At 49.8% G+C, this 22,507-nt stretch overlaps 3 protein-coding genes across 4 annotated transcripts in view; 2 read left to right on the top strand and 1 right to left on the bottom strand.

Moving 5' to 3' along the window:
- The window catches only part of MICALL1 (MICAL like 1), a 57,184-nt gene that overhangs the window by 24,783 nt on the left and 9,894 nt on the right, over nucleotides 1-22,507 (top strand). The window lies entirely within an intron of this gene.
- Nucleotides 36-3,692, top strand: POLR2F (RNA polymerase II, I and III subunit F). The gene is made up of 5 exons (XM_066320077.1): nucleotides 36-115; nucleotides 252-321; nucleotides 461-591; nucleotides 2,074-2,145; nucleotides 3,473-3,692. The coding sequence occupies exons 1-5, from the start codon at nucleotides 96-98 to the stop codon at nucleotides 3,561-3,563; spliced, it is 384 nt and encodes a 127-aa protein (XP_066176174.1). The 5' UTR covers nucleotides 36-95; the 3' UTR covers nucleotides 3,564-3,692.
- Nucleotides 7,229-17,194, bottom strand: SOX10 (SRY-box transcription factor 10). Of its 2 annotated transcripts, XM_066320050.1 has the most exons (4): nucleotides 17,010-17,194; nucleotides 15,366-15,819; nucleotides 9,616-9,881; nucleotides 7,229-9,214 (listed from the first exon to the last, which is right to left on the bottom strand). In XM_066320050.1, exons 2-4 carry the CDS (start codon nucleotides 15,773-15,775, stop codon nucleotides 8,499-8,501), a joined length of 1,392 nt encoding a protein of 463 aa, XP_066176147.1. In that variant the 5' UTR covers nucleotides 15,776-15,819; nucleotides 17,010-17,194; the 3' UTR covers nucleotides 7,229-8,498. The 2 variants fall into 2 exon arrangements, with proteins under 2 accessions (XP_066176147.1, XP_066176148.1); XM_066320051.1 differs by lacking the exon at nucleotides 17,010-17,194 and having other exon boundaries at nucleotides 15,366-16,969.

Genomic DNA, 22,507 nt, shown 5'->3' on the forward strand with positions numbered 1-22,507 from the left:
CGCCATGGCAACGGCGTGGGGAACTTCCGGTACGTCACCGCAGCACCCGGAAGTGGCTCCCGGAAGTGCGGGTCAGGGGGCGCCGGGCGGGTAACATGTCCGACAACGAGGACAAGTGCGAGCGGGGCGGCCCAGGGGAGGGAGGGGAGGCGGTGGCGGTGGCCGTGGCGGCGCGTCGCGCCTCGGGACGGTGGCGCGGGTCGGGTGGGAGCGGCCCGGCTTCAAGCGCGACGCGTATGTCTTTCCCGCAGCTTTGACGGGGATGACTTCGATGATGTGGAGGAGGATGAGGGCCTGGAGGACTTGGAGAACGCGGAGGAGGTGGGTGCCCCGTGGACCGCTGCGCTGGCCGGTCCGGGCAGACTCTGCCCGGGTACCTTGCCTGGCTGGGTCACTGCTGGGTTGGGGAGGCCTCAGTGGTGGGTGCGGCTGAGCAGCGGCGCGGGTCTGTTTCCAACAGGAGGGACAGGAGAACGTGGAGATTCTGCCCTCGGGAGAGCGGCAGCAGGCAAACCAGAAGCGGATCACGACCCCCTACATGACCAAGTATGAGCGAGCCAGAGTCCTGGGCACTCGTGCTCTCCAGATAGCGTGAGTACTGCCCACTGTGTCCCCGGCATTGCCACATCTGCCCATCTCTTTACACTAATAAGTGTTTTCCTCTTCCCTTAAAAATTACCACATCTTCTGAATCCTTTGCTTGACTGCTGAGCTTGCATGTCACCCTCTGGTCAACAATGATGCACAGGACTATGGGGTTCTTAGTTGCACCTGAAGTCTCTATGTCTCTCATTGCCTGAAACTGTGTTACTTGTGCATAAAGAGGGAGCATTTAGTAGCCACAATGAGTTTTCCTAGGTCACAGACAAAATTACTAGGGGATGGGACAAGATAGTTTCTGGTCTTTTCTAAGAGAGCCAGCATGGACTTGAAAGTTCATAACTGGTTTGTAAGAGGTAATGTTGGAGGGACAGATGCTTCAAAGCTTCAGCTGATATCACAGGGCTGTAGGAATTGGGAGTGAAGAAACCAACCTGAAATCCTTTTTAAGTGTAGTTGCATTGTGGGAAGCTGTAAATTTTTTAAAGTATTTGCAATAATAAGGCCTTATTTATAATAGACAACAACACTTAAAGCTTACTTTAAATTCTGTCAAGACTGGCTGCTCTTAATCCATTCACCTTGTTAGACTTGTTTTAATAATAAATATTAAAAAGTGTTATGCTTTTTGAAAAACTGCCTTTTGAGCGAGGTTGTTAGACAGTGGCAAGGGTTTTGTCTTGGTTATAGCCACCTTTAAAATGAGGCTTCTCTTGTGCATGTTTAGAACTGTTCTTTGCACAGTCTGTGAAGCTGTTTTGTGCATGTTCTTTCAATTGGTGAAAGGCATGAAAAATGGGGGGAGATGAGATGGGCCCGTGCCAGGCCTTTAATCCAAAGCACTCTGGCACCTTGTTCTGCTTCACCTGCTTCTGTTCAGCCTTCAGTGCTGAACCCAGACCAGCAGCAGCCCCTGTGGCCTTACCTACATATAATGTGAGCTTTCTCTGCCACCACTTCCCAGTGGATGGGTGTAGTCACAGTTCTTTGCAAAATGATTCATTTTTTCTTCCAAGAGGTAAAATGCCCTGTAAATCAAGCCCTTCTCTTCCCCTGATCAAGAGCTGGAAGCCGTGAGCAAGTCAGAATGTAAGAAAGGTGTTGGAGGTGTAGGAGGCCTGCACGTTTAACAGCAGTTCTGCCCTTTTCATTGGATTCATTTTAGAACCATTCTTTTCCACGTGTTTGGTATAGCAGAGGGTGACTAGGAGAGTGTGGATTTGATCAGTCCTTGAGCATGAGCTGGTTAGCAGAGCCCTAGGGGTGGGACTAGAAGAACATTGAAGTAAAAGTTTCATCTGTGACCATCTGGGGGAATTTTCTTCTTGAAGTGCACAACAGCAAATCAGTTTTGTGAGGATGGTGTCCCACCCTCCTACTTTATTGGCTGTTCTAGAGGTGACACAGGTAATCAGGTGTTTAGCTCTTCCCTCTCTGTGTTTTTGCTCAAGTGATTGTTGATGTTCTTCCTAGGATGTGTGCCCCTGTGATGGTGGAGCTGGAAGGAGAGACAGACCCCTTGCTCATTGCCATGAAAGAACTCAAGTAAGTAACAGATTTTATGCTGATTTCCATAAAGCCAGCAGTACTCTCCTCATCCCAGCATTTAGCAGTTTATTCTAAGACAAAGTTATCTTCCCTCAATAACAGTAAGCACTATAGTTGCCTTTTCCTTTTTTCAGCTTGGAGTTTCTCCACAGCTGCTCTCTCCCATCCTAGTTGCTCCTACAAATACTGATGGTTGGAAGTGCTCTGGATTGCTTCTACTTCACAGTCCCAGTGTTCTTTATTTCTATAATAGGATCCCAAAGTCCTCATCTTTTGGGAACCGATTTAATTCCCCGAATTGAATTGTTTCGAAGCAGCCGTCTGAACAGACCTGTGTTCAAATGAAGTGCTGGCAAAAATTAAAATAGCAGTCAGGCTGGTGAGAGTGTTTGTTTCCTGCACGCTTGCATGCTTGGCTTCTTGTGCTTTCCCCTTGCTTACAGGAAAGTAAATAAATCCTTTCTGACTGCAGCAGAGGCAGCTTTTGGATGACCACTTGCAGGCCCACCTTTCCAGAGCAGAGCTCCCTGCTGTCCCACAGTTTTCCTGCACGATCTAGGTCACATGCAGATATCCTTCAAGCAGCTGGACTTTGTTAGTGATTAGGTCTCTGTTCTTGAATGAAATTGTCCCTCTACTTCCCCAGTTTCTCAGTGCACTGAAGCTGCTCTTGCAGATTTTTTATCTACTACAGCTCCCTTTGCCATTGCTAGAAGCTCCTTAGGTCATATTCCTGTCAGATCTCCAGGCTCAGGCTGAGTTGCTTCTGGTCACTGCCTGTGTGTGAGCTCTGGAAAGCAAGTCAGGGTGGTGCATCCTGTTCTGTGCCAAAATTCAGTTGTAATTTTTGGCATCAGTTACTTTACTACTGGAAAAACAACCTCCCTGAATGTAAAGGAGTTGAGTTACTTTTCAAGTCTGATACAGTTGAAACCTGATGCCCTGGCTCGATTCCAGACTGTCTGATTATTCTTTGCTGACTTAAATCTACTTTCATGAAATTAAATTGTATTCAGCATTTTTATTGCTGTCTAATCAGAAGCACTGTTAGCAGGTGCTGTGCTCCACCCCAGCTGTAACAGGTTTTGGTACCTGAATAGTCACTGTTTTATGTATCCTGCTTAAAATGTAACTGATGCTCTCAGGATGCAAATTTCTCTGTAAATACCAGTTTTTCTTGGGAGTTCTCAGAATTCTGCCACCTTTTTAGTGTTGTGTGGGGAAAAACCTCTCATCAAACAAGAAGTGGATTTGTTCTTCAAGTCCCTTGATTTATATTTTCCCCATATTCTGACATTTCTGTTCATCTCTCTCTTCCCTTCAGAGCACGCAAGATCCCCATAATCATCCGTCGTTACCTTCCAGATGGGAGCTATGAAGACTGGGGTGTGGATGAGTTAATTATCACAGACTGATCAGATTCCAGCCATTGTTTTTGGTTTTGCATTTCCAGGGATGTTTCTAATTTTGGTTAGAGTTTGTGTAAATAAATTCTAAATCTCCCTATTTTAAATTAAATGTATTTGGGGTTTTTTGCCCTCTGACTTTCTCTTTCATTTCAGTCCTATATGTCTGAGAGATTACTTTCTTAGCTGTCTCCACCAGTTTGGGTATTATTTTTTGCTGTCATGTACTATATTAGTAAGATTAGGGAGCCCAGTGCAATGCTGTTTTTTCAGCTTTCTTGCAGTGTTGAAGGCCTCATCTTTTAGCTAGGCTAAATTCTGCAGTAGCTCCCTCTTCTAGCGCTGCTCCTCCCTAGTTACAGAACTGATATCCAGTTAAACTCCTGCGGTACAGAAATGCTCTGGCAGTTTCTTTGGCTTCAGAAAGACTCCAGCCTTCCACCACTGTCCCTTCTTAAAATGGGAGCGCTGAGACACCTCCATTGCTTCCCCCTAGACAGTTGGGCCTTTGTGCCCTGAACAGGTTGCTGTGGAAACCCCCAATTTCCTCTTTGGCCAGTGCTGACTGTGGGGCTTCTCAGGAGTATCATAGAGCAGCTCTCATCAAGCCACCTATTGTTTCCCTGCTACCTCACTGCTTATCAGAAGTGGGGATCCCCTTTCAGTGGCACTGCCCCAGCCGGAAGCGCAGCCGCCACTCACTGTCCCACCAGCTCAGCAGGTGTGGGTTGTTGTTGCACTTGATCCTGGTGCAGCCGGGTTCTCTGACACACGGTGAACTGAGGTCCTGAGGATGGGCCAGCCATCTCAGTTGAACATAACCTGGTGATTCTTAGGGTGGCACAACTGCAGCTAAATCCGAGAGTTCCTTTGATCTGTATTGTGGTGAAAGATCAGTCATCTGTCCCCTTCATGCATCGCGCTCTCACCTCTGACGTGCTGGGAGGTAAACGTGCTCGAGTCAAGAGTTGGGTGGATGCGTGACAGTCTGCAAGCGCTTCCAGCCAGCTGCAGATTTTCATTAATTCACCTGGTTTTCATTTCTTGATTACTTCAGGGTTCTTTCTCTACATGCAGAAGATCTGAGCTTGGGCAGAACACAAAGCTTTCTCAATTATCTTACTTAAAAGAGCTCTCAGAGGTTTTGTTTTCTGTTTTTAAAGAGAAGGAGGAAGGCACACCTTACCTGTGGTTTCTGCCTTATATTTTTCTTTGCTCTGTTCCAGAATGAATATTTCTCACTAGTTTGTGTTAAAGCTTGTGCTTATTATGAAGTGATCATTCTCCATGCTATATGTGTGGTCGGTGCCTGCACGTGGGCATCCATGTCCCAAAAGGAGTTTATACCCACCTGCCTGGGAACTTGGCTCATGTAACCAGCCATGAATGTCATTCTCCTACTGCTCCCTGTGAAAGTACCAGTCTATCCTTCTCTCTTGGTAAGCACAGGAAGGGCTAGTTTAAGAGGCAATAATGCAAGAGCTGAATGGGTCCCTGGGTGAAATGACAGGTCAAAGGAGATGTGGAGATGTTTGCAGGTGCGTGGAGGGGGTTGAATGTGAAGAATGCAAATGCTTCCTTGTCCAGGCCATCCATACCAAGAAAAGGTTAATTTGCAGCACTGTGGCCTTCAGCCTTCTCCCCCCACCCTCAATGGAATCCTTTAATCACGTTGGTGCGGTGAAATTTCAGCCCTGAAATGGTGCCTTTGTGCAATCGTTTTGGCGTCTGCCATGGAGTGCGCGGTCGTTTTCTTGTCCTTTTTTTTACTTTTTTTTAAATGGCTTCTTTGTTCCCTACCGGACTCCCCTCCCCAGCCTTGCATCTGTATCAGATACGATTAAAGGGATAGGGAAGGATGCTGGGCCAGCTCTTGCTAGGCTGCAGGAGGAGTGGTTAACCCCTCTGTTGCCAGTGGTGTTCTCAGTACTGTCTAACTTGGAACAACCCTCCAGAATGAGAGGAAGCATCCCCTTCCACTGAAGAATGGTTGAGGCAGAGCCTACTGACTTTCCTAATTTGCTTCTTGAAGAGCTGGAGAGGAGTACTTATGTGGGATTAAGAACTTTCTTTCCCCACTCTTCTCTTCATCCATACTGTGTCACTTCTCTCTCCCACCCCTGTGATCAACTTCCATACCTCTAATTCCACCATGGCTTCTGTTTCTTCCTATCCATGCTCTTGCTGAGAAGAAGACTTGCTGAGCAATGCCTTCCCACAGCCTGTGATTTGGGGCAGAGGTTTCTCCTCCTCTCCATGAATGGTCAGTCCTATTTTGCACAGAACTCTAGCTGGCAACACTATTATTAGATCAATTAAGCTGTCCTGCTGTGGATACTCTTGGCCCTATACAGAACTTCATCCAAATAGTGCTGTGCTTTTTAAAAAGCTTTGAACATGTTCCACAGTTCCTAGATGTTCTGCTTACTCTACTAACCCATAAGGTGTTTAGTGAACAGGAACTCACTGCATCTGCTCACATGCACCAGCATTGGCATCAACTTGTAATTGGAGTGTCTGTGGTAATTGGGCTCCTACTGTTCTGCATTGGCCTTGAGGGGGGTTCCTAAGCAGATTGACACTTGCTACACATTTTTCTTTCCAGACAATTTCAGATACCCTCCCAGGACCTGACTATATACAGAATGTCTTCTTCATCAAGTAAGAAAGTGTTTACATGTGTTCTGGAATATACTCTCTGTGTATGAGTGTTTGTGTTTAGGTTCTTGCTTGTGGAAGGCAAGAGGGCGAGGGGTTGAGTTTTTTACAGAGGAAATTAATGGAATACACTAATTTGTGTATATGGGGAAGTTTTTCTTTTGAAGGTATTTCACTTGCTACCTGGTCGTGAGGAACCAAGCTGAAAACCCCATACTTTTATCCTAGAGAGCATTAACAATCACACTAAGAAATTTTTGGGTGAAGCCCATACAAAATAGTACTCTTGATTGCATGTGCTGTATCTCAGATGAAGAACATAAATCAGTGTTAGTGCTTTCCTCATGGAAGAAATTACTGGGGGTGAGACGTAAACAGAAGATGAGCTTCATCTCCATGAGGGAGTCTGAACAGCCAGTCAGAAATGTGTCTGTATCTTCTTCCTAAGAGGCAGAAGAAGGCTGTGCACAGGATCTTTGTGATGATATGTGTGAGCCATCATACATGTACTGGGGGAAAAAACAGAGACTTGCAGGGAAGAGGTCGAAAAAACCCAGACATATGAAAATGAAACTTTTAAGTTTATTATTCCATATGTTTAATGCAGAGTTAATGGTGCTAGGATGGCAGAGACTGAAGAGAGGGAGGTGGGGGAGGAAGGTGCTACTTGCATAAATAAGGGGATGAGGCTGGAGAGGTTACATGCATACAGGGAGCAAACATTCTACATGATCTTTTCAGACACCACAAGGATAAGTCATCTGTAGCTAAGGGAAGCAGGAAGGGCATCTGACAGTCCTATCAGCAGAGAGATACAGCAGCACCCATCACGGTCCACATTTGGTTAAAGTCTCTTTCTAGACTGGAATATGCACTGGAAAGTCCCATAGCATGTCTGCAATCAGCTTCCAGGAATCATCTTTTCCTGCAGCAATTTTTGTGCTGGTTCATTCCCTGGCATGACAAACTACCCCAGTCCTGGAGGTGACAAAGGAGATGTTGGACTGAAAAAAGAGGTTGATCTCTAAGAGCTGGTTGCTTCCAGTTTGCAACCTAAAGGCAAAGAAGATTACTTTGCACCTAAATACACTTCTTTTCTTTCATCATCCAATATCAGGTCTGTATCTACCTTGCTAAAAGCCACAGGAGTATCTTTCCATTCTCAGCACAGGTGGGAGGGAGGTGTTGGCTGACTGGGAGACACGGTGAATGAATGAGTTCAGCCTGGGTTTGGAGTGGGAGCTCAAAGAGTGGAATCAACTCAGGTTGTTGGCAAGTGCACTGTAGCTTTTCTTGGTGCCTCTTCATTTCATGCAGGCACCATCAGACATTGAAGAGCAAGGACCAAGTTTGCTCACAGGTTATTAGGGGTTCTGAAGAGATTAGAAGGGACTGACAGACCAGAAATGCTAGACATAAATGAATGATGCAGAGTAATTTTAAAACAGGAGGATTCACCCATAGCACCGTAATGATTCATTGGTCCTTCCCCGCCTCTCCTCCACCTTCATACATGAACACGTGTGTGCACACAGGCTGTGAAATGAGTAATGCTGAGACTGATCATGCTGTTCCCAAATCCCATGTACGTTTCAGGCAAGCCTTCAAATCTCCATGCTGGGAAGTGTGGGATTAAACAGGGATCAGGATGGAGGGAGGAGGTGGGAAGAAAAGCGAGGGTGCAGCTCTGGAAATCGGCAGGGAAGCAAGCATGGGTTGGTCTTCCAAGGGGTTCAAGATTCACGCATGTGTGAATCTTAGGCAGGACTGCTGCACGCTGCTGATTGCAAGGAAGCCGGCTGTGCCGTCCTCCCTACTGCTCCTCCCGTGACACATCTGCCGAGGCTGAGCGGCCACCCTACACCCGCAGCAGGTGACAAAGTGTTGGCCATTGTGGCCTGTTGGAAACACTTGCAAACTTCCTGGAGCCGTGTGGGAGGGGAAGTAAAGGACAGTCTCTCTCATCATACAGTCCAGGGTGCACACAACAAAACCCACCACAGACTAGTCACTCCATGTCTAGAATCCTCCTCGTCTAGAAGGCCAATAAGGCTTTGCAAGCCAGTCACGTGGCCTGTGTGAAACTGGTAAAGGGTAAAAGGACGATAAACCTTCCTCTAGGTGGGTGTGCCAGTGAGAGCTGGGATCAAGAAAGGCACTTCTGTATACTTGGTGGGTTTCTGGTGGCTGGATGGCACTGAGTGACCTTGGAGTTCGGAGGCTCTTCTGCCTGTGCTGATTCTTCGGAGCCTTTCCATCGCTGCTTCGGTCACTGTCCCCCATTCCCTATGGTCTGGAGAGAGTTGTGTACACGGGCTGTTCCCAATGTGTGGGGCTATGGGACTGCGGCACAGAGGGTGCAGGGTCAGAGATGGCAGTATAAAGGGGACGTTGGGAAGGTCCCATATAGGAGAAGGCAGAGTAGAGGCCAGAGGCTTGGGTGGAATGGCTGTAGTAGGGTCCTGAGGGCTGGTGGTCTGGGTAGTCAAACTGTGGCCTGGAGATAGAGGGGAAGGCCGAGCCATAGTGGGGCAGACTCAGGGATGTGTAGGCAATCTGGGAGGTGGAGGGCTGGTCGGTGTAATGGCCTCCAGGGGCGGACCCCTCTGTTTTCACCTGGGCCTTGGAGTCCACCACCGATGAGGTCGCAGTGGACAAGGAGACTCCATGCTGCTTGGAGATCCAGGCAGAGTGTCCACTTGCCGCAGCCAGGGCACTCCCGAGGCCATAGCCAGCAGCGGCCGCTGCCGCGTAGCCCCCAACATGGCCTGGGTGGCCGGCGTGTCCGTTTGGCGGCAGGTATTGGTCAAATTCATTGACATCAAAGGTCTCCATGTTGGACATCACCTCATGGCTGATCTCCCCAATGTCCACATTGCCAAAGTCAATGTGTGGCTTTCCCCCTTCCCCCAGGGAACGCCCTTCTCGTTTGGAATCAGCTTTGCCTGCCTGCATCTCGGTCTTAGGGGTTGTAGGAGGTGTGGGGGGTCCATGGCTCTGACCTGCAATGTGAAAAATATTTTGAGGAGGAAAAAGAGAGAAGAGGTGAGTTGCAACTTTATGATTGGCTCTAAATACAACCCAGTTCTGTTCTTCCCAGTATGCCAGCAGTTGTCTAGCTGGAGGCTTTGGTGGAGTGAGAAAGAAATAGCCAAAACCAAATCTCTTTATATCATCTTGTGGAAAAAAAAGGAAGGATGTGCAATGATACCTTGCCTGAGTAGGGGTAAACAAGTGCCTCTGAAACTCAGGCATGTCCCTGTACTGCTGACACCAGCAGTCTGCTGGGTCATGAGTAAGGTGTGAGCCCCATCACTAAGGCTTTCACCATGATGACTTGTCTTTTTTGAGCCTCTGACTTGGCTGTAATCTGTCAAGAGATTCACTGAGATCCAAGACTCACCTGAGGAGTGTTCTGGATGACCATCGGACATGGGTGACCCTTCGCCGGGATGCCTGTGATCCAGGTGGGCATTCTTGTAGTGGGCCTGGATGGCAGCAGCCCCACCAGCCTCCCCCTCTACCTGGCCTTCACCCTCACCCTGTGTGGCCTTGCCATTTTTCCGCCGGCGGGGCTGGTACTTGTAATCAGGATGGTCCTTCTTGTGCTGCATCCTCAGCCGCTCCGCCTCTTCGATAAAGGGCCGCTTGTCGCTTTCGTTCAATAACCTGCAGGGACCAAGGTGATAAAGGAGAGAAGAGGGAAAGGAGTGGGGCAGGTCCATCGGAGTAAAACACCTATGCTCAGTATTGTGGGACAGGGTGTGTAAATCCAAATGCCAGGATGTTGCCCCGTGGAGGGTACTACCCAGAACAACAGGAAGAACTCGGAGTGTTTCCATTGAGACAGCAATGCTTTCCTTCTTCTCCTTAGTTGTTAAGCCCTGCCACTGGTTGGTGCCACTGCTGGGTCCTCCTTCCCCACCTGTGTGATGCTTCTCACCTCAGTAAGTTCAACTTACCCTCTTCCATTGCCAAAGGGTGAAGTTCAGCCTTTTGTAGCTGTGTTAAATAAGGTTGGATGAGCTGCTTTAAAAAACTTCAGGCAAATTAAGGGCAGTTGGAATTGTCCTTTGGACAAAGATAGTGTACTACCTGTAGTGCTGCCTGTCCCATGTCTTTTGCTCTTCCCCAAACTGTATTTATTCCAGGTTTACCTCCCCCCTTCTATAGACTCTTCTCCTAGTTTGAGGCTTTATGGAGCACCAATAGCAACAATTGATATTGGCTCCACTATAACCATGTAAAGCAACCTTTAGTCATCTTGCATTATTCTAAAAGGGAATTAAAGAAAATTTGGTATGGTCAGAAACAGTGTATTCTACTATTCCTGGAGTTCCTGCTCATCTCAGACATGGATAATGCAAAAGGCTGAAGCGCAAAGGACCAGCCTTCCTTGAACTTGGCCAAGCAGTTGTAAAAAATTTAGCTGCTATTTTGCTGGCTTTGTAGAAGTAGATGAGCCTTGGTCTCTGGATGAAAGGCACTGCAGAAATGCAAGCTCCTTGTCTGTGTTCCTGCAGATCACGGGCTGCTCTAGTTAAGGGTCTCTGAGGAAATGGTGAAATGCAGAGGCAGGATGCCTTAGAGCACTTGAAGATAAGATCAAACTCATTGCTCAAGCCTTTTGCAACCATTTCAGCTGGAAGCACTTCAGTTTCATGTTATGATTTTCCTCCTCATATTCTTGTGACTCAAGGTCATCCTGCCTCCAACCAAAAACCAGTGCTCTCAGAAGAGACCAGTCTTCTCAAAACATCAATTACAAATGGCAGGGCTCACAAACAGGAAAAAAAAAAAAATTGTGTTATGTCCCCACCTTTTTCTCCCCAGCAAAATTACTACATGGGGATGGGACTGTGTCAGCACCTTGGCACCCCTGAAACCCTTAGCACTAAAATGTGACCAATTCTATTTAGCTGTAGGCTCTGGGGAAGATATAAAGGCCTGAACTGACCTGAAAAACTGAAGATGAAAGGAGGCATGGCTCAAGGAATACACAGGTAAATCTGGTGGGTGATCACATGGGTCACCAGCAAGTAATGGGTTGGTCCCTAAACACCCCCTTCCCCACAAACTCCTTGTGCATTCCCTTGGGTGGTAGACAGAAGGTGTGTGGCATGGTGCTGACCTGGGTTCACTCCAGTCAGCCTGAGCGGGTTGTGGCCACGCACCACATTCCTCCACTGCCTTAATCCTGGAAATTAGGGCAACTGAGCCACCATGAGTCCAACAGCAGCTTTCCTGTCTCCCTCCCACCACTATATACCACACTCACAAGTCCCACAGGGCTCTAATCCCTCAGGCTGTGCTGCTGCAGATGGCCCTCCAGGGGTCAACCCCCATAGGCCTTGTGGACTGGGAGCAACCTTGCCTCGGCAAAACCTTCATCCTTGCAGGACGAGGGATATGGAGAACAGAGGCAAAACCCGCAAAGCTCAGCATCTGAGATCTGTCTTGTGGATGGTGTGAAATAGAGCCATTGGAGGCTACACAGGTGTCAGATCCCTGCCCTCTGAGCAATTCTCAAGTGCCTCACCTCCTCTCCCCTTGACAGCAGCCCATGGGTAGTGCCACCAGCAGGACAGAGGCAAGTCCACTCCCCACATCTTTGCCTTCTCTCCAAGGCTGCCTGTTCCCTCCTCCCTCCCACTGGGATCAGAATTCAAATCGGCTTTAGCAAAGTGAAACTGGTGTGAGCAGGCAAAGGCCAGGAGATTTGGGGGATTTGGATTTCACTTGCTTCCTGCCCTCCCCCTCCTGCCCCTCACACTCTCCAGGCCATAATGCAAAGGAATCTCGCACGGGCAGAGAAGTTACGGATCACAGAGCAAAGCCCTTCATGGGGCTTATCCAAGCCTGACACCAAATGCTTACCCCTGAGTCGAGGGGAGAGGGGCAAGCATCCAGCGCCACACTCTGGGGGGAGAAAGAAGGGCTAAAACCTTCCTGCTGGCCTCTCACAGCTTTCCCTTCTGCTGCCTGGCATTGCATTGCTCCGTGTGCCAGGCACCTCTCTCAGCAGCCAGAGGCCTGACCCTGGCTGGGGCTCAGCTGCCGACGAGTCAGTGCAGCGATGGGCTTGGGCACTGGGGCTGATGCAAGGCAAGGGCTGGCTGGGAGAAGAAAGCAGCCCCCCTACACATCTGTGGCCCTAGATTTTGTGGGCATGAACCAATTCCCTGGGTGTTGCCACCCTCATGCAAAGATCCCTCTATTAGGGCCCCTTGCTCCTCCCTACCAAGCCTTCCTCCCCTTCTTCCCATGCCTCCCTTGTTTTCAGCCCCGGAGGTGGTGCTGGCTGGCATTTTGGCTGGGAGTCATGCCGGCATTTTCAGCAGCCAGCCTCCATTTGAGAGCTGCTCCCTGTCCCACCCTGGGAAGGGAGAGTATTCAAGGACAGATTTCGTGACCGTCAAGCACAAAAACTCTCCTTTCCTTTTTAGTATGTCCCATTTGTTGTCTGCACCCATCGCACACCCTAAGTGGGTACAGACTGGGGAAGGTGGATGGGGCCATAAGCTGCCTGGCACTGTGTTTGGGGTCAGGCAGGTAACGTGGCCATCAGGGCATATCCTGCACCCCCTTCCAGTGAGGGCTGGTGCCTGTGGAGGACATGGCGGTGCAAATTCTGAGCTTAATAAACAAAAATCCTGGGCTGTTTCATCCTGTTTTGCAGGTGCATCTCAAGATTTCCTAGCCTCTTCCATCCCCACCCAGTGCTGATTGCTGGGGATGTGCTTGGTTTAATGGTGGTCTCCAAGGAGTCCCTGTGGCCACCAGCCTTTGCCTCTCACCTGCCCTTTATCTTTATAAGCTCAGAACAGCCAACATTTTCCAAAGCGCCAAGCCATGGCAGTAGAGTTTTGATGGACACTTTTGCAAGGGCATTCATCAAAAGTTTGAGGCTAAGCCATCCAGAAAAAATTTCTGTCTGCTTGCAGTCTTACATGAAGACGTGTAGGAGCAATACCTGGGGGACAGTGCAGATAAGGCAGTGGGAACCTCATCAGAGGAAGCCCAGCCATACCATGTCTGGAAGGCAAGGCTTTGGGCTACTATCCTGGTAAACTTTGGGCCACTTCCCCTGGAGTTTTGTGGTTGATTTTTTCCCCCTGCCTCACACATGTGACCAGAAAGATGGACACGTGGCCAGACACTGACTGTACCCTTAGCCCAGCTTGCTGTGTTCTGTGATATCCATAGGGGCTGCCACAGCTTGGAGAGCTTCAGCATGCGCTAGGAGAGGAGACACTCGAGAAGCATCCAGGTGGCAAACTCGGCAGCTTACAACAACCCCAGGCCTGACCCCACATGCTTCTCATGTGAGCCATGCTTCCTGGCTGTATTGTGCCCAAAGAAACACACAGGGACCTTGACCATTGTCTGGCAGCAGTGTCCCTCTGCTCTGAGTCCCATGTGGCCAGCAGCGGGAGCCATGTCCTGGGAGCAGGAAGGCATATGGATGTATGACTGTGACCACAGGCTGGGGGCTATGTCTCTCTGTGCTCTGAATTCAATACTTGCAGAGGTTTCACTGCGCTGCTATATTTTCAAGGAAAATGTAGTACTTGGAAGGAGACAGCATTTGTCTAAAATCTGGCAAAATTTTGCGGTAAAGGAATGATATCTTGAAATCAACATTTTGGGAGCAAAAAGGATGGGTCCCCCCCACACACCCCCTCTTTTCAACACAGCTTCACAGTCCAGAGGCTGGCAGCAGAGTCCCAGGTGAAAGCAAGTGTTATGGTAAAGGGAAGGCAGAGGGGATCCAAACAGGAAAGATCAGATAAGACATTCACAATCAATGCTCTGCCTTTGACTTCCCAAAGAAATCCCTTTTCTGGGGTCACATTAGACACTCAAGAGTCAGGGCAAACAGGCTGACATAGCAGAGGGAGAATCTAATGCCAGGGGGTTGCTTCCTTGCGAGCTAGGCGGTTTGAAGCTAGGAATGAATAGCTGCTCTAGAGAGTATATTGTGAAGCTTATGCTTCAAAGAATGTGTCTTGGCTCACCCAAAACTGAGGGCTTCCTCTGTGAAATGGTGTCACGGTGTGACACAATGAGAGGGCTGGTTGCATGAGCCTTGGTTTGCATTGGTTGGTGTTAGGCAGGGGACTGTGCTGGGGACCCGTGGCAGAAAGTTAACAGGTTCATTGGGTTATCAGCAGAGAGCATCTGATGGGATGGACATGGCACAGCCAGCCCGACACGTTTGGCTTTGGCACAACAGCTCTCTGCACACTCATGGGCTAGCTGCACTTGATGAGGGCAGCCTATGAATCTGCTGGAGGAAGGAGGGGAGGCTACACAAAGCACCCAGGATCCGCACAAAGTGAAAATAGGTGCGTGAATTGGTGATGCCAAAGGACAAATGTATGTGTGCTAGTGAGAAGGGAGGGCATCTCTCTGGGTGCAAAGGAAGATGGAGTTCATTTGAGCCAGCATATTCCAAGAGAGCCTGCTAAGGCTGGGACTGTTGCAGGTCTCTTCCTCTCTGCTAAGCCTCAGCCCCTGTTTCTACCCATGTCTCTCCTTGTTCATCTCACTGCACCTGCATGACCAGCTAAAACTGGGACCATGTTGGGAAGGATGGGTGTTTGGCTCTGACTGCCTATCTACTTTCCCCTGACCTTCCTCCTCAGCTGTAAACTGGTTTCCCTCTTGCTTTGTGGCATCGCCTGGAAAAGAAATCCTGTTAGTTCTGGGATCTGAGTTCAGACAGGCTTGAGGCAGCCACCTGTGACTTAGCTCTTAAGTCTTAAGCTCAGCCAGTTTACTGCTAGTGCACAACTGAGCCCAACAGGGAGGGTGAGCCAAGAAAACAAGATCTCCCCAGGCAGTCAGGCAAGGAGGACCAGAATGAGAGTGTCCTCATCAGGAACAATAGGGAAACTTAGTATGAAACACATGGAAAGGGCTGCTCCCCAGGACAGAGGTGAGCTCTGCTGAGGAAGCCTTCACTACATCCAACCACCTCTCTTGCTCCAGTCAACAACTGCGCCTCCTGTGACGGGGCCCACCGTACAGAAGTCCCCTCAAAAACACCCATTCCGCTGAGTCTCCGTCCTTCCACATGACCACACAGTCCTACAGAGGACACCTCCAGACCTCAGCCCCCTCACCCCACATTCCACCACTCTCTCTTACCTCCAGAGCTTCCCCAAGGTTTTACTGAGCTCGGCGTTGTGCAGGTGGGGGTACTGGTCAGCCAATTTCCTCCGGGCAGCCTGTGCCCAGACCATGAAGGCATTCATGGGCCGCTTGACGTGGGGTTTGCTCTTGTTACTTCCATTGACCCGAACGGGCATGGGAACCAGGGTCCAGTCATAGCCACTCAGCACCTGGCTGACTGCCTCACGGATGCACACCGGGAACTTGTCATCATCTGCCTCTGAGTCTTGCTGTTCCTTCTTGACCTTCCCCATCTCCCCATTCCCAGAGCCAGGGAGGTGCGGGGAGTTGTCTGATGCCATGGAGGGTCCTGGGGAGAGGCAGTGGTGGTCTTCAGAGCCCACTGGGCTCATCTCCACCTCCGAAAGGTCTTGATCGTCAGCCATCGTTGCTCTCAAGCCTTCCCTCTTCCTTCTCACTGTCCTTCTCACTGGGGAGGGAAGGGAGGAAGACAAAAACAAAGGAAAGAAAGGAAAAGAGGGGGGAAAAGAGAGAAAAGGAGGAGTAACCACCAAATCTGAAAGGGGCTCCAAGGTCTCTGAAGAAATGACCACGAGACAGGGGCTGCTCAATTAAAGCGCAAGCAACGCAATTGCTGTGCACACCACAGAACCCGTGATCAATGGGGGTGGGGATGGGTCGGGGCTCCTGATTAATTGGGATATTGCTCCCTATCTCTGCAATTGTGTGGAGCTGACATACATGGAAGGGCCTGCAGCAAGAGGGATAAGGAAGGCTGGAGACCTGAAAGGAGAAAAACATGTACCATTCTGCCTGGGCACAGCACCCCACAGAGGAGCGGAATGTGGAGGAGAGCCACCAAACTTGTGTGGGGAGTGCCCCTTTATTTCAAGGACATGCAGTGAAATGTCCAGGGGGAGGCATGGGAGGGTAAGCACTGGCACTGTATCTACAAGCCAGAAGGGACTGATACCTTAGATGCCAGGGAACCTGAGCGGGTGGCACCCCCATGCAGGGAACCAACCCAGGCCCAGGATCCATGCCCAGAGACCCTGATCCCAGCTGTGAGAAAGTGCTTCTGCAGGGACATCTCATCCCTCACTCTCCTTTCACAGCTGATAAACCAAAGGCTTAAAATACATCTACGCTTCATCCACGCACACACTCCAGTATATATGTGTGTATGCATGTGCATACTCACATTTATGTACCTATATTTATATCTATATCTATATATACCCAGACAAAAACACAACCAAGTTTGACTTTGAGACAAGCCATAGCTTTGGGTTGCCTGTCCCACACACCCCGCCTTTCTCTTTCTGTCTGCAGTCACCTCTAAAAGTCCCTGCTGCTGTGCAGCAGTTCCCCCCTAAGAGAAAGAAACACTCTAAAAATAAAGGCCTCTCTATCTTCCCCATCTAGAAATTAGAAAAAAAAAGTAGAAGAAGAAAGAAATTTTAAAAAGTGATGGAAAAGCATGCCTCTGGCTTAGCTGGGGAAAAAAAAGCCAGTGCATAGCAAGAGCTGCTGTGCCTCTAGTTTCAGAGGACAACAGACTCTTGTTCAGGAAAATGAAAAAAGTAAAGGAAAGTAGAGGGGAAAAAGCGCGAATGAAAGTGTGCGTGTGTGCAAGCGAGCCCAGGTAGGAAAACTTACATTGCTGGCCGGTCTGCCGGGCAAATCCTGTGAGGGCTGTGATTTGTATCCCAATAGGCCCCCTGTTCTCTCTCCCAGCCCCAGCGGTGTCGGGGCACACAGCACCGGGAGGCTCTCAAGCGAGTGCCATTCCTGGAGGGAGGCTTGGTTTTTACTAATACCCCGGCTGGATGTCTCTAGCTGGCTTTGCTGCTTAGCACCGGGGGAGGGAAGGGCGGAAGGTGGAGCCAAGCACTCCTCAGAGCCAGAATACAGTCGGCCAGAGACGGCGGGGAGGGGACACAGGCAGCCCCCCACCCCACCACAGCCACCAATATGTTCCCTGTTTTCCATGGTGCCACCTTCTTCGTGAGAATTGCTGGCATTTCTGCTCTCAGTGGCATGACCACCCCAGAGATGGTGCTGAAGGGTTCAGCCCTGGCGGACTGGGGTGATGGGTTGTTGGAAGGGGTGTGGGTGGTTTGGGGAGAAGAGTATGCATCCTTAGGATGGGGACCACCCTCCTTCCCTTTGATAGCATGGTTGCTCCTGAAGGGCCTAGTGCTCTCCATGTGCTGAATTAGTCCCTACTCCTCATCAGAGTCACGTGAAGATTCCTCTATGCTGAAACAAGCTGACCTGGGACCCTGGGGTCAAGGAACTGTGAAAAGGGCATCAGTCAGACTTGCATCTGCAAAGTAAGGAAGGCAATGCAAGGGATCAGAAGTGTTCTGAGGGTGGAGGACATCAGGTCCAGGGAAAATGCCATGCTGCTGGACAGTGGATACCAGTCTGAGCCTTCTTAAGATTTTTGCACTCTAGGGATGGGCTCTGTGGGATCTTTCCAAGACAAGTAGGCTCTGCTTCCTCCAGCATGCTGAGCTGCGCCTAAAGGCAAACATGGTCTGACAAGGAAAGTGGGGTTTTCTGGTGAGAAGGACTCTCATACTCACTCACCCTCATTCTCACTGCTTGTGCACTGGGACGAGTAATTGATCTCAGCTCTCAATGGTTTACAATGTTCTCCCTCACATCTTCTGTTTGCCAGCTCACTTTTCTTCCCACATGCCTGTGGTAGTTGGTTTCTTCAACTTCCTTTGTTAGCAGGACTGGTATAGACCAACACCAACTCTGGAACCATGAGAAGTCACCCACAAAAATTCTGATCTCCTCTGGTAGCAATGAGATAAACTGAGCTCCTGCCCCAGCTCCCTGCTGGAGAGCCAACCTAAAGATGCTTCAGTGTTAAGTCAGAAAATACAAACAGATTAATGCATATGACCCAGGCAAACAGCTTGAAAGGATTTCAAGAGCATTTTCAACTCTTACAGTAGATATTCAGTCTCCAGAAGCTTCGTGTTAGAAAGACCGAGAAAACCATTGGCTGGCACCACATGGACTGTGAGGGAACCAATCCCAAGGATGGTACTGAGCACCTGAGCTAAAGCCCTCAGAGCAAACCTGTGAGGATGATTGCTGCCCCTGCAAACTGGCTGACAGCTTAGGGCCATTTCCCTGCATGCCTGGTGTTGTCTGGAGCACATAAAGCTCTGAAACCATAGGGAAAACCTCACTAAAGGCCAATGAGGAGCCTTTACTTAAAGAGCTGGGAGGGTGAAATGGCTACATGCCATTGGGATCAAGCAGGCAGCTCTGCTTAAACAGATCAAGCAGGCTTCTTGCACCCCACAGAAAAAAATAACTGTCAAGGGATCATCTCCTACCTTTCTTCTCTTCAATATTACCTACTCTGGAAAAAAAGATGGGTTCAAATACTTTTCTTCACATGATGCCTTTTTCCTTTTGGAAGAGAGGAATGTGTCGTTTTGATGACAAGAACACCCAGTGGAGAACCTCACAAAGCAGCACCGAGGCCCTGCTTCCTTGGCCAAAGCAGCAGCTGGTGAACCTCAAGTCTTGCCATTTGGGATGAGTTCTCTCACCAGCAGACACCCCAGTTGTAGTTGGCACAAGAAGAGGACTCACAGCACAGACGGGGGCAATTTGGCAGCTCACCCTCTCTCTGGCATGCAGATGACTAGCAAAAACAAGTGAGGCAAGGTCAGTTCATACATACAGTTGTCTGTAGCCCACTGGATGCAGAGTCAGTGATACAGCAGAGCTCATGGCACCTTTCCCCAGCCAGTAAGGGTCATCCTCAATCTACAGGGACCCTGCACAGGAGTGTGGGAGAACTGGAAGTTTGGTCTCCTGCCCCTCAAGAAGGCAGCCTCTGCTGAGAAACACTGCCTTGCTTGTTCCCCTGGCTGCAGCCAACCTGGCGCAGGGAGGGAGAATGACCCAGAAAATGGTGTTTATTTGCTCTCCCTTCAGGTGGCTAGTTCCTGTGGATTCCACGGGAAAGAGGCAGTGTGGCAGAGATTTCTTGTTTTCCTCTGGAGTGGGGATACAGGGTGGAGGGCTTCAGGTGGTAGGGAGCGAGAGGCCAGGGGTCATCTAGTGCTTTGCTAGAGAGGATCCCCAGTCAGGACCCAAAAAAAAGAGAGCCTCCCAAGGCACTGAGCAAAGTTTACAGCCTGCTCAGCTCACACCCCAAGTGCAACAGGTAAACTCTGCAGGAAGAACAACTCCCAGCTGGGCAAGAAAGGAATCAGACCCAGAAGGGATTTCAGTAACCACCAGGGCACTGGACCAGTGTTTTTCCCACTGCTCACCATCCCTGTCAGAGCCTGTTGCCACCAGCCAGCCAGGAGCTAACTTCAGTTTGTGCCTCATGGCAGAACAATGAGTGTCTCAGCTGCAGAGAGGGGTGTTCTCAAAGGAATGTGTACCAGCCACATAGTCTCTGCAATTTCAGTGTCTCCTCGTATTTAAATGTTGAGGAAGGGGCTTTTTCCTTCCATTCTGCCTTCCTCCAGTTCTTGTATTTTGTCTCCTTTGGTCCTGCCTCCACTGTTTGAATTCTCTTTGATTTTGCAGTCCGTTTACCCCTTTTTTCAGCCCCCTCTTAGAGCACTGACTGTTTGTATATCCTTGTCCAAATCTCTTCTGTCCACATGTCCTGTGTCCATACCACACCCAAGGATGACAGGAAAGACACCCTGCTCCAGGCTGGCTGTTTGGTGAACAAGGAGCATCATCGCGGTGGCACCTGCTTGTTAAGGTTTCAGCAAGGGGACCACATTGGTGGGCACCTCCTCCACCAAGGTGGGATCACGGAGGTTTCAGGGGAGGGGTATTGCTAGATGACACCTATCCCCGGCACCTGTGGCAAGGGAGGAGTCAGAGGGGAGAGCCTGTCTACAACAGAGGAGCCTGTCCACAACAGAGGAGCAGCACGAGAGGCAGCTTTTGTCCCCTGCCTAACTCGGGGGCACAGCACTGGTATTGTCCCAGGACTGCCTGGGAAAATGGGAGGGGTTCCCCGTGAAATCTTTCCATACAGTAAAACAGCGTCAGAGCTGAGGAGCGAGGAGGGGACGATACAGACATTCGAAAAAATACACATACACACCCCCCAGCCAAACAATACCCACAGTGTGCTGAGGGAAAGGGAGACCCATGAATTGGAAGTTTGATAAGGATTTTCTCCCGCGCGCGCCTGCTCTCTCAACGGCCCCTTCAGTTTTCCCAACAACCCCTCCTCCTTCCCTTTCTGGCTTTCTTGTTTGGGCCTTAAACAGTGCACGGTCTTTGTTCAGGATACAGGTGAATGACAATCATGTGATTAACACACACTCGCACACACACGCACGCACATAAAAAGCTTATTAAGAGCATCCAGCTTGCTCCAGACCCAAAGACGGGAGAGGAAGCCCGGGCTAGGAGGAACTGAGGCAGCGGCAGTGGCCAGGATGGAGAAAGCCACTGGAATGGATGAGCAGGCACCACCTTTGCAAAATCCCCTTCATGTGGAGGTGGGCACGTGAGACAATGAGGGGCAGGTGGTTGGGGGTGAGGGGGGCAAGGTCTGGGATTTGGGGGTGGGAGGGATCTTGCCTCTGCTGCCTTCTTGTCTGTACCAAGCAGGTTGATGTGGGTTCGCTGTAGCTGTATATCCCCTGTGATGCTGTGGGAAGGACAGGGAATGGCCATACCAACATCAGGTTAGGGAGGGAAACTAGATTTCTCCCATCAAAGCCAAACCCTTGACCGGCCCTATCTCCATAGTGAGATTTCCATCTTTGTTGGTATGAAGCTTGCTGCTGCTGCCTGACATGGCTGGTGGGCATGGCTTAGTGAGGAAGTGGAGGGGGACAGCCCTCCTACTGGAAAGGGGTCTGTCTCTCTGCCCATGAGGGAGAAAGAGGACTAGGCAAGCCAGATGGTCATGGGAGGGCTGAAGATGTCAGGAAAAGCTGACCCACATTGGAAGTCCTGCTGTCCCAGTCAGAAATAGTATACCCAACATCCTCAGTGAGGACTGCATATCCCCTTCGGTGTGAAGATGCCACTGGGCCTTATCACACCTCACCATCATGGCCATGGGATAGCTGGGAAGCTCATTACTCAGTCCTGGGGGCACGTGGAAGCTAGTGGCCAGGTGACCATTTGACCCCTCACAGAGGAAGTCATGAGAAAATTGGAAAATTGAAAAACTAGAAGGGTTTCAAAGTGTTACCCTTTTTATTTGATGATTGCATAAGTGTGATGCTCTGAGAAAAAACAGGGAGGAGCAAGGGGAATGACCACTATAAGGTCTGGTAAACCTGTGAGTCTGCAGATGGTCTGACTCATGAGACATCATGGGACATGGCAAATGACAGCCTGAGAGAGATCAGGACCAGGTCGTACCCTTTGCTGGAGCACCCAAGCCCAGCCCCTTCTCCATCACTTCCTCATGCCTTTCTCTCCAAATTCCTCTGCCATCCAATGTCATGACCCCTCTCCCAGGCTCCAAGAGTGTGGGTCATTTTCAAGGCTTGTCCATTAAGGAGAAGCAGAGGGTCCGTGAAGGCCATGTTTGTGTCACTCTCTTCAATTCTGTGTCTGCCACAATCTCCAAAGAGCCCTTTGATTTGCATTGTGCCATAGGCAGCCTCCCAACTGAGAACTGGGCAGAGAAACCACTGCTGGGCTCTGATCATCATCAACCCTCACTGTTCCTTGGCTGAAGCTTCCACTGTTTTCCTGGACACTTCCAGGTGCCTCTGAGCTTCCAGTTGGGCGTTGATGAACCGATTGTTTGAGATGCAGCCTGAGGAGAAAGGAAGTGCTGTGGGTGAAGTCAAGAAATGCAAAGAGCTGCCTGCAGCCCTACCTGAGTTTTGGCAGCACCATACAGCATCCATGTGGTTACAGGACAGCTGCAGGGACTCTACAGGAAGTTTTGCCATGGGATATCAGGGGAAACACAAGGCAGACAGTGCCTGGAGTTGTTTACTGGTGGACTGGTCTGTTTGACAACCCAGTGTCCTGTGCAGGCAGCTACAGAAATGTGGCTGCCTCACAGTGGCTGCCCTCCTCTGCGTTATTATTCCACATTGGCACAAAGCCATGATGGTGCTGGTTGGTGCATAACCCTGCACTCCCATCACCTCAGGAGGGGATGGGAGTCC

This window comes from Sylvia atricapilla, chromosome 5 (genome assembly GCF_009819655.1).
Source record: "Sylvia atricapilla isolate bSylAtr1 chromosome 5, bSylAtr1.pri, whole genome shotgun sequence".
NCBI lineage: Eukaryota > Metazoa > Chordata > Aves > Passeriformes > Sylviidae > Sylvia > Sylvia atricapilla.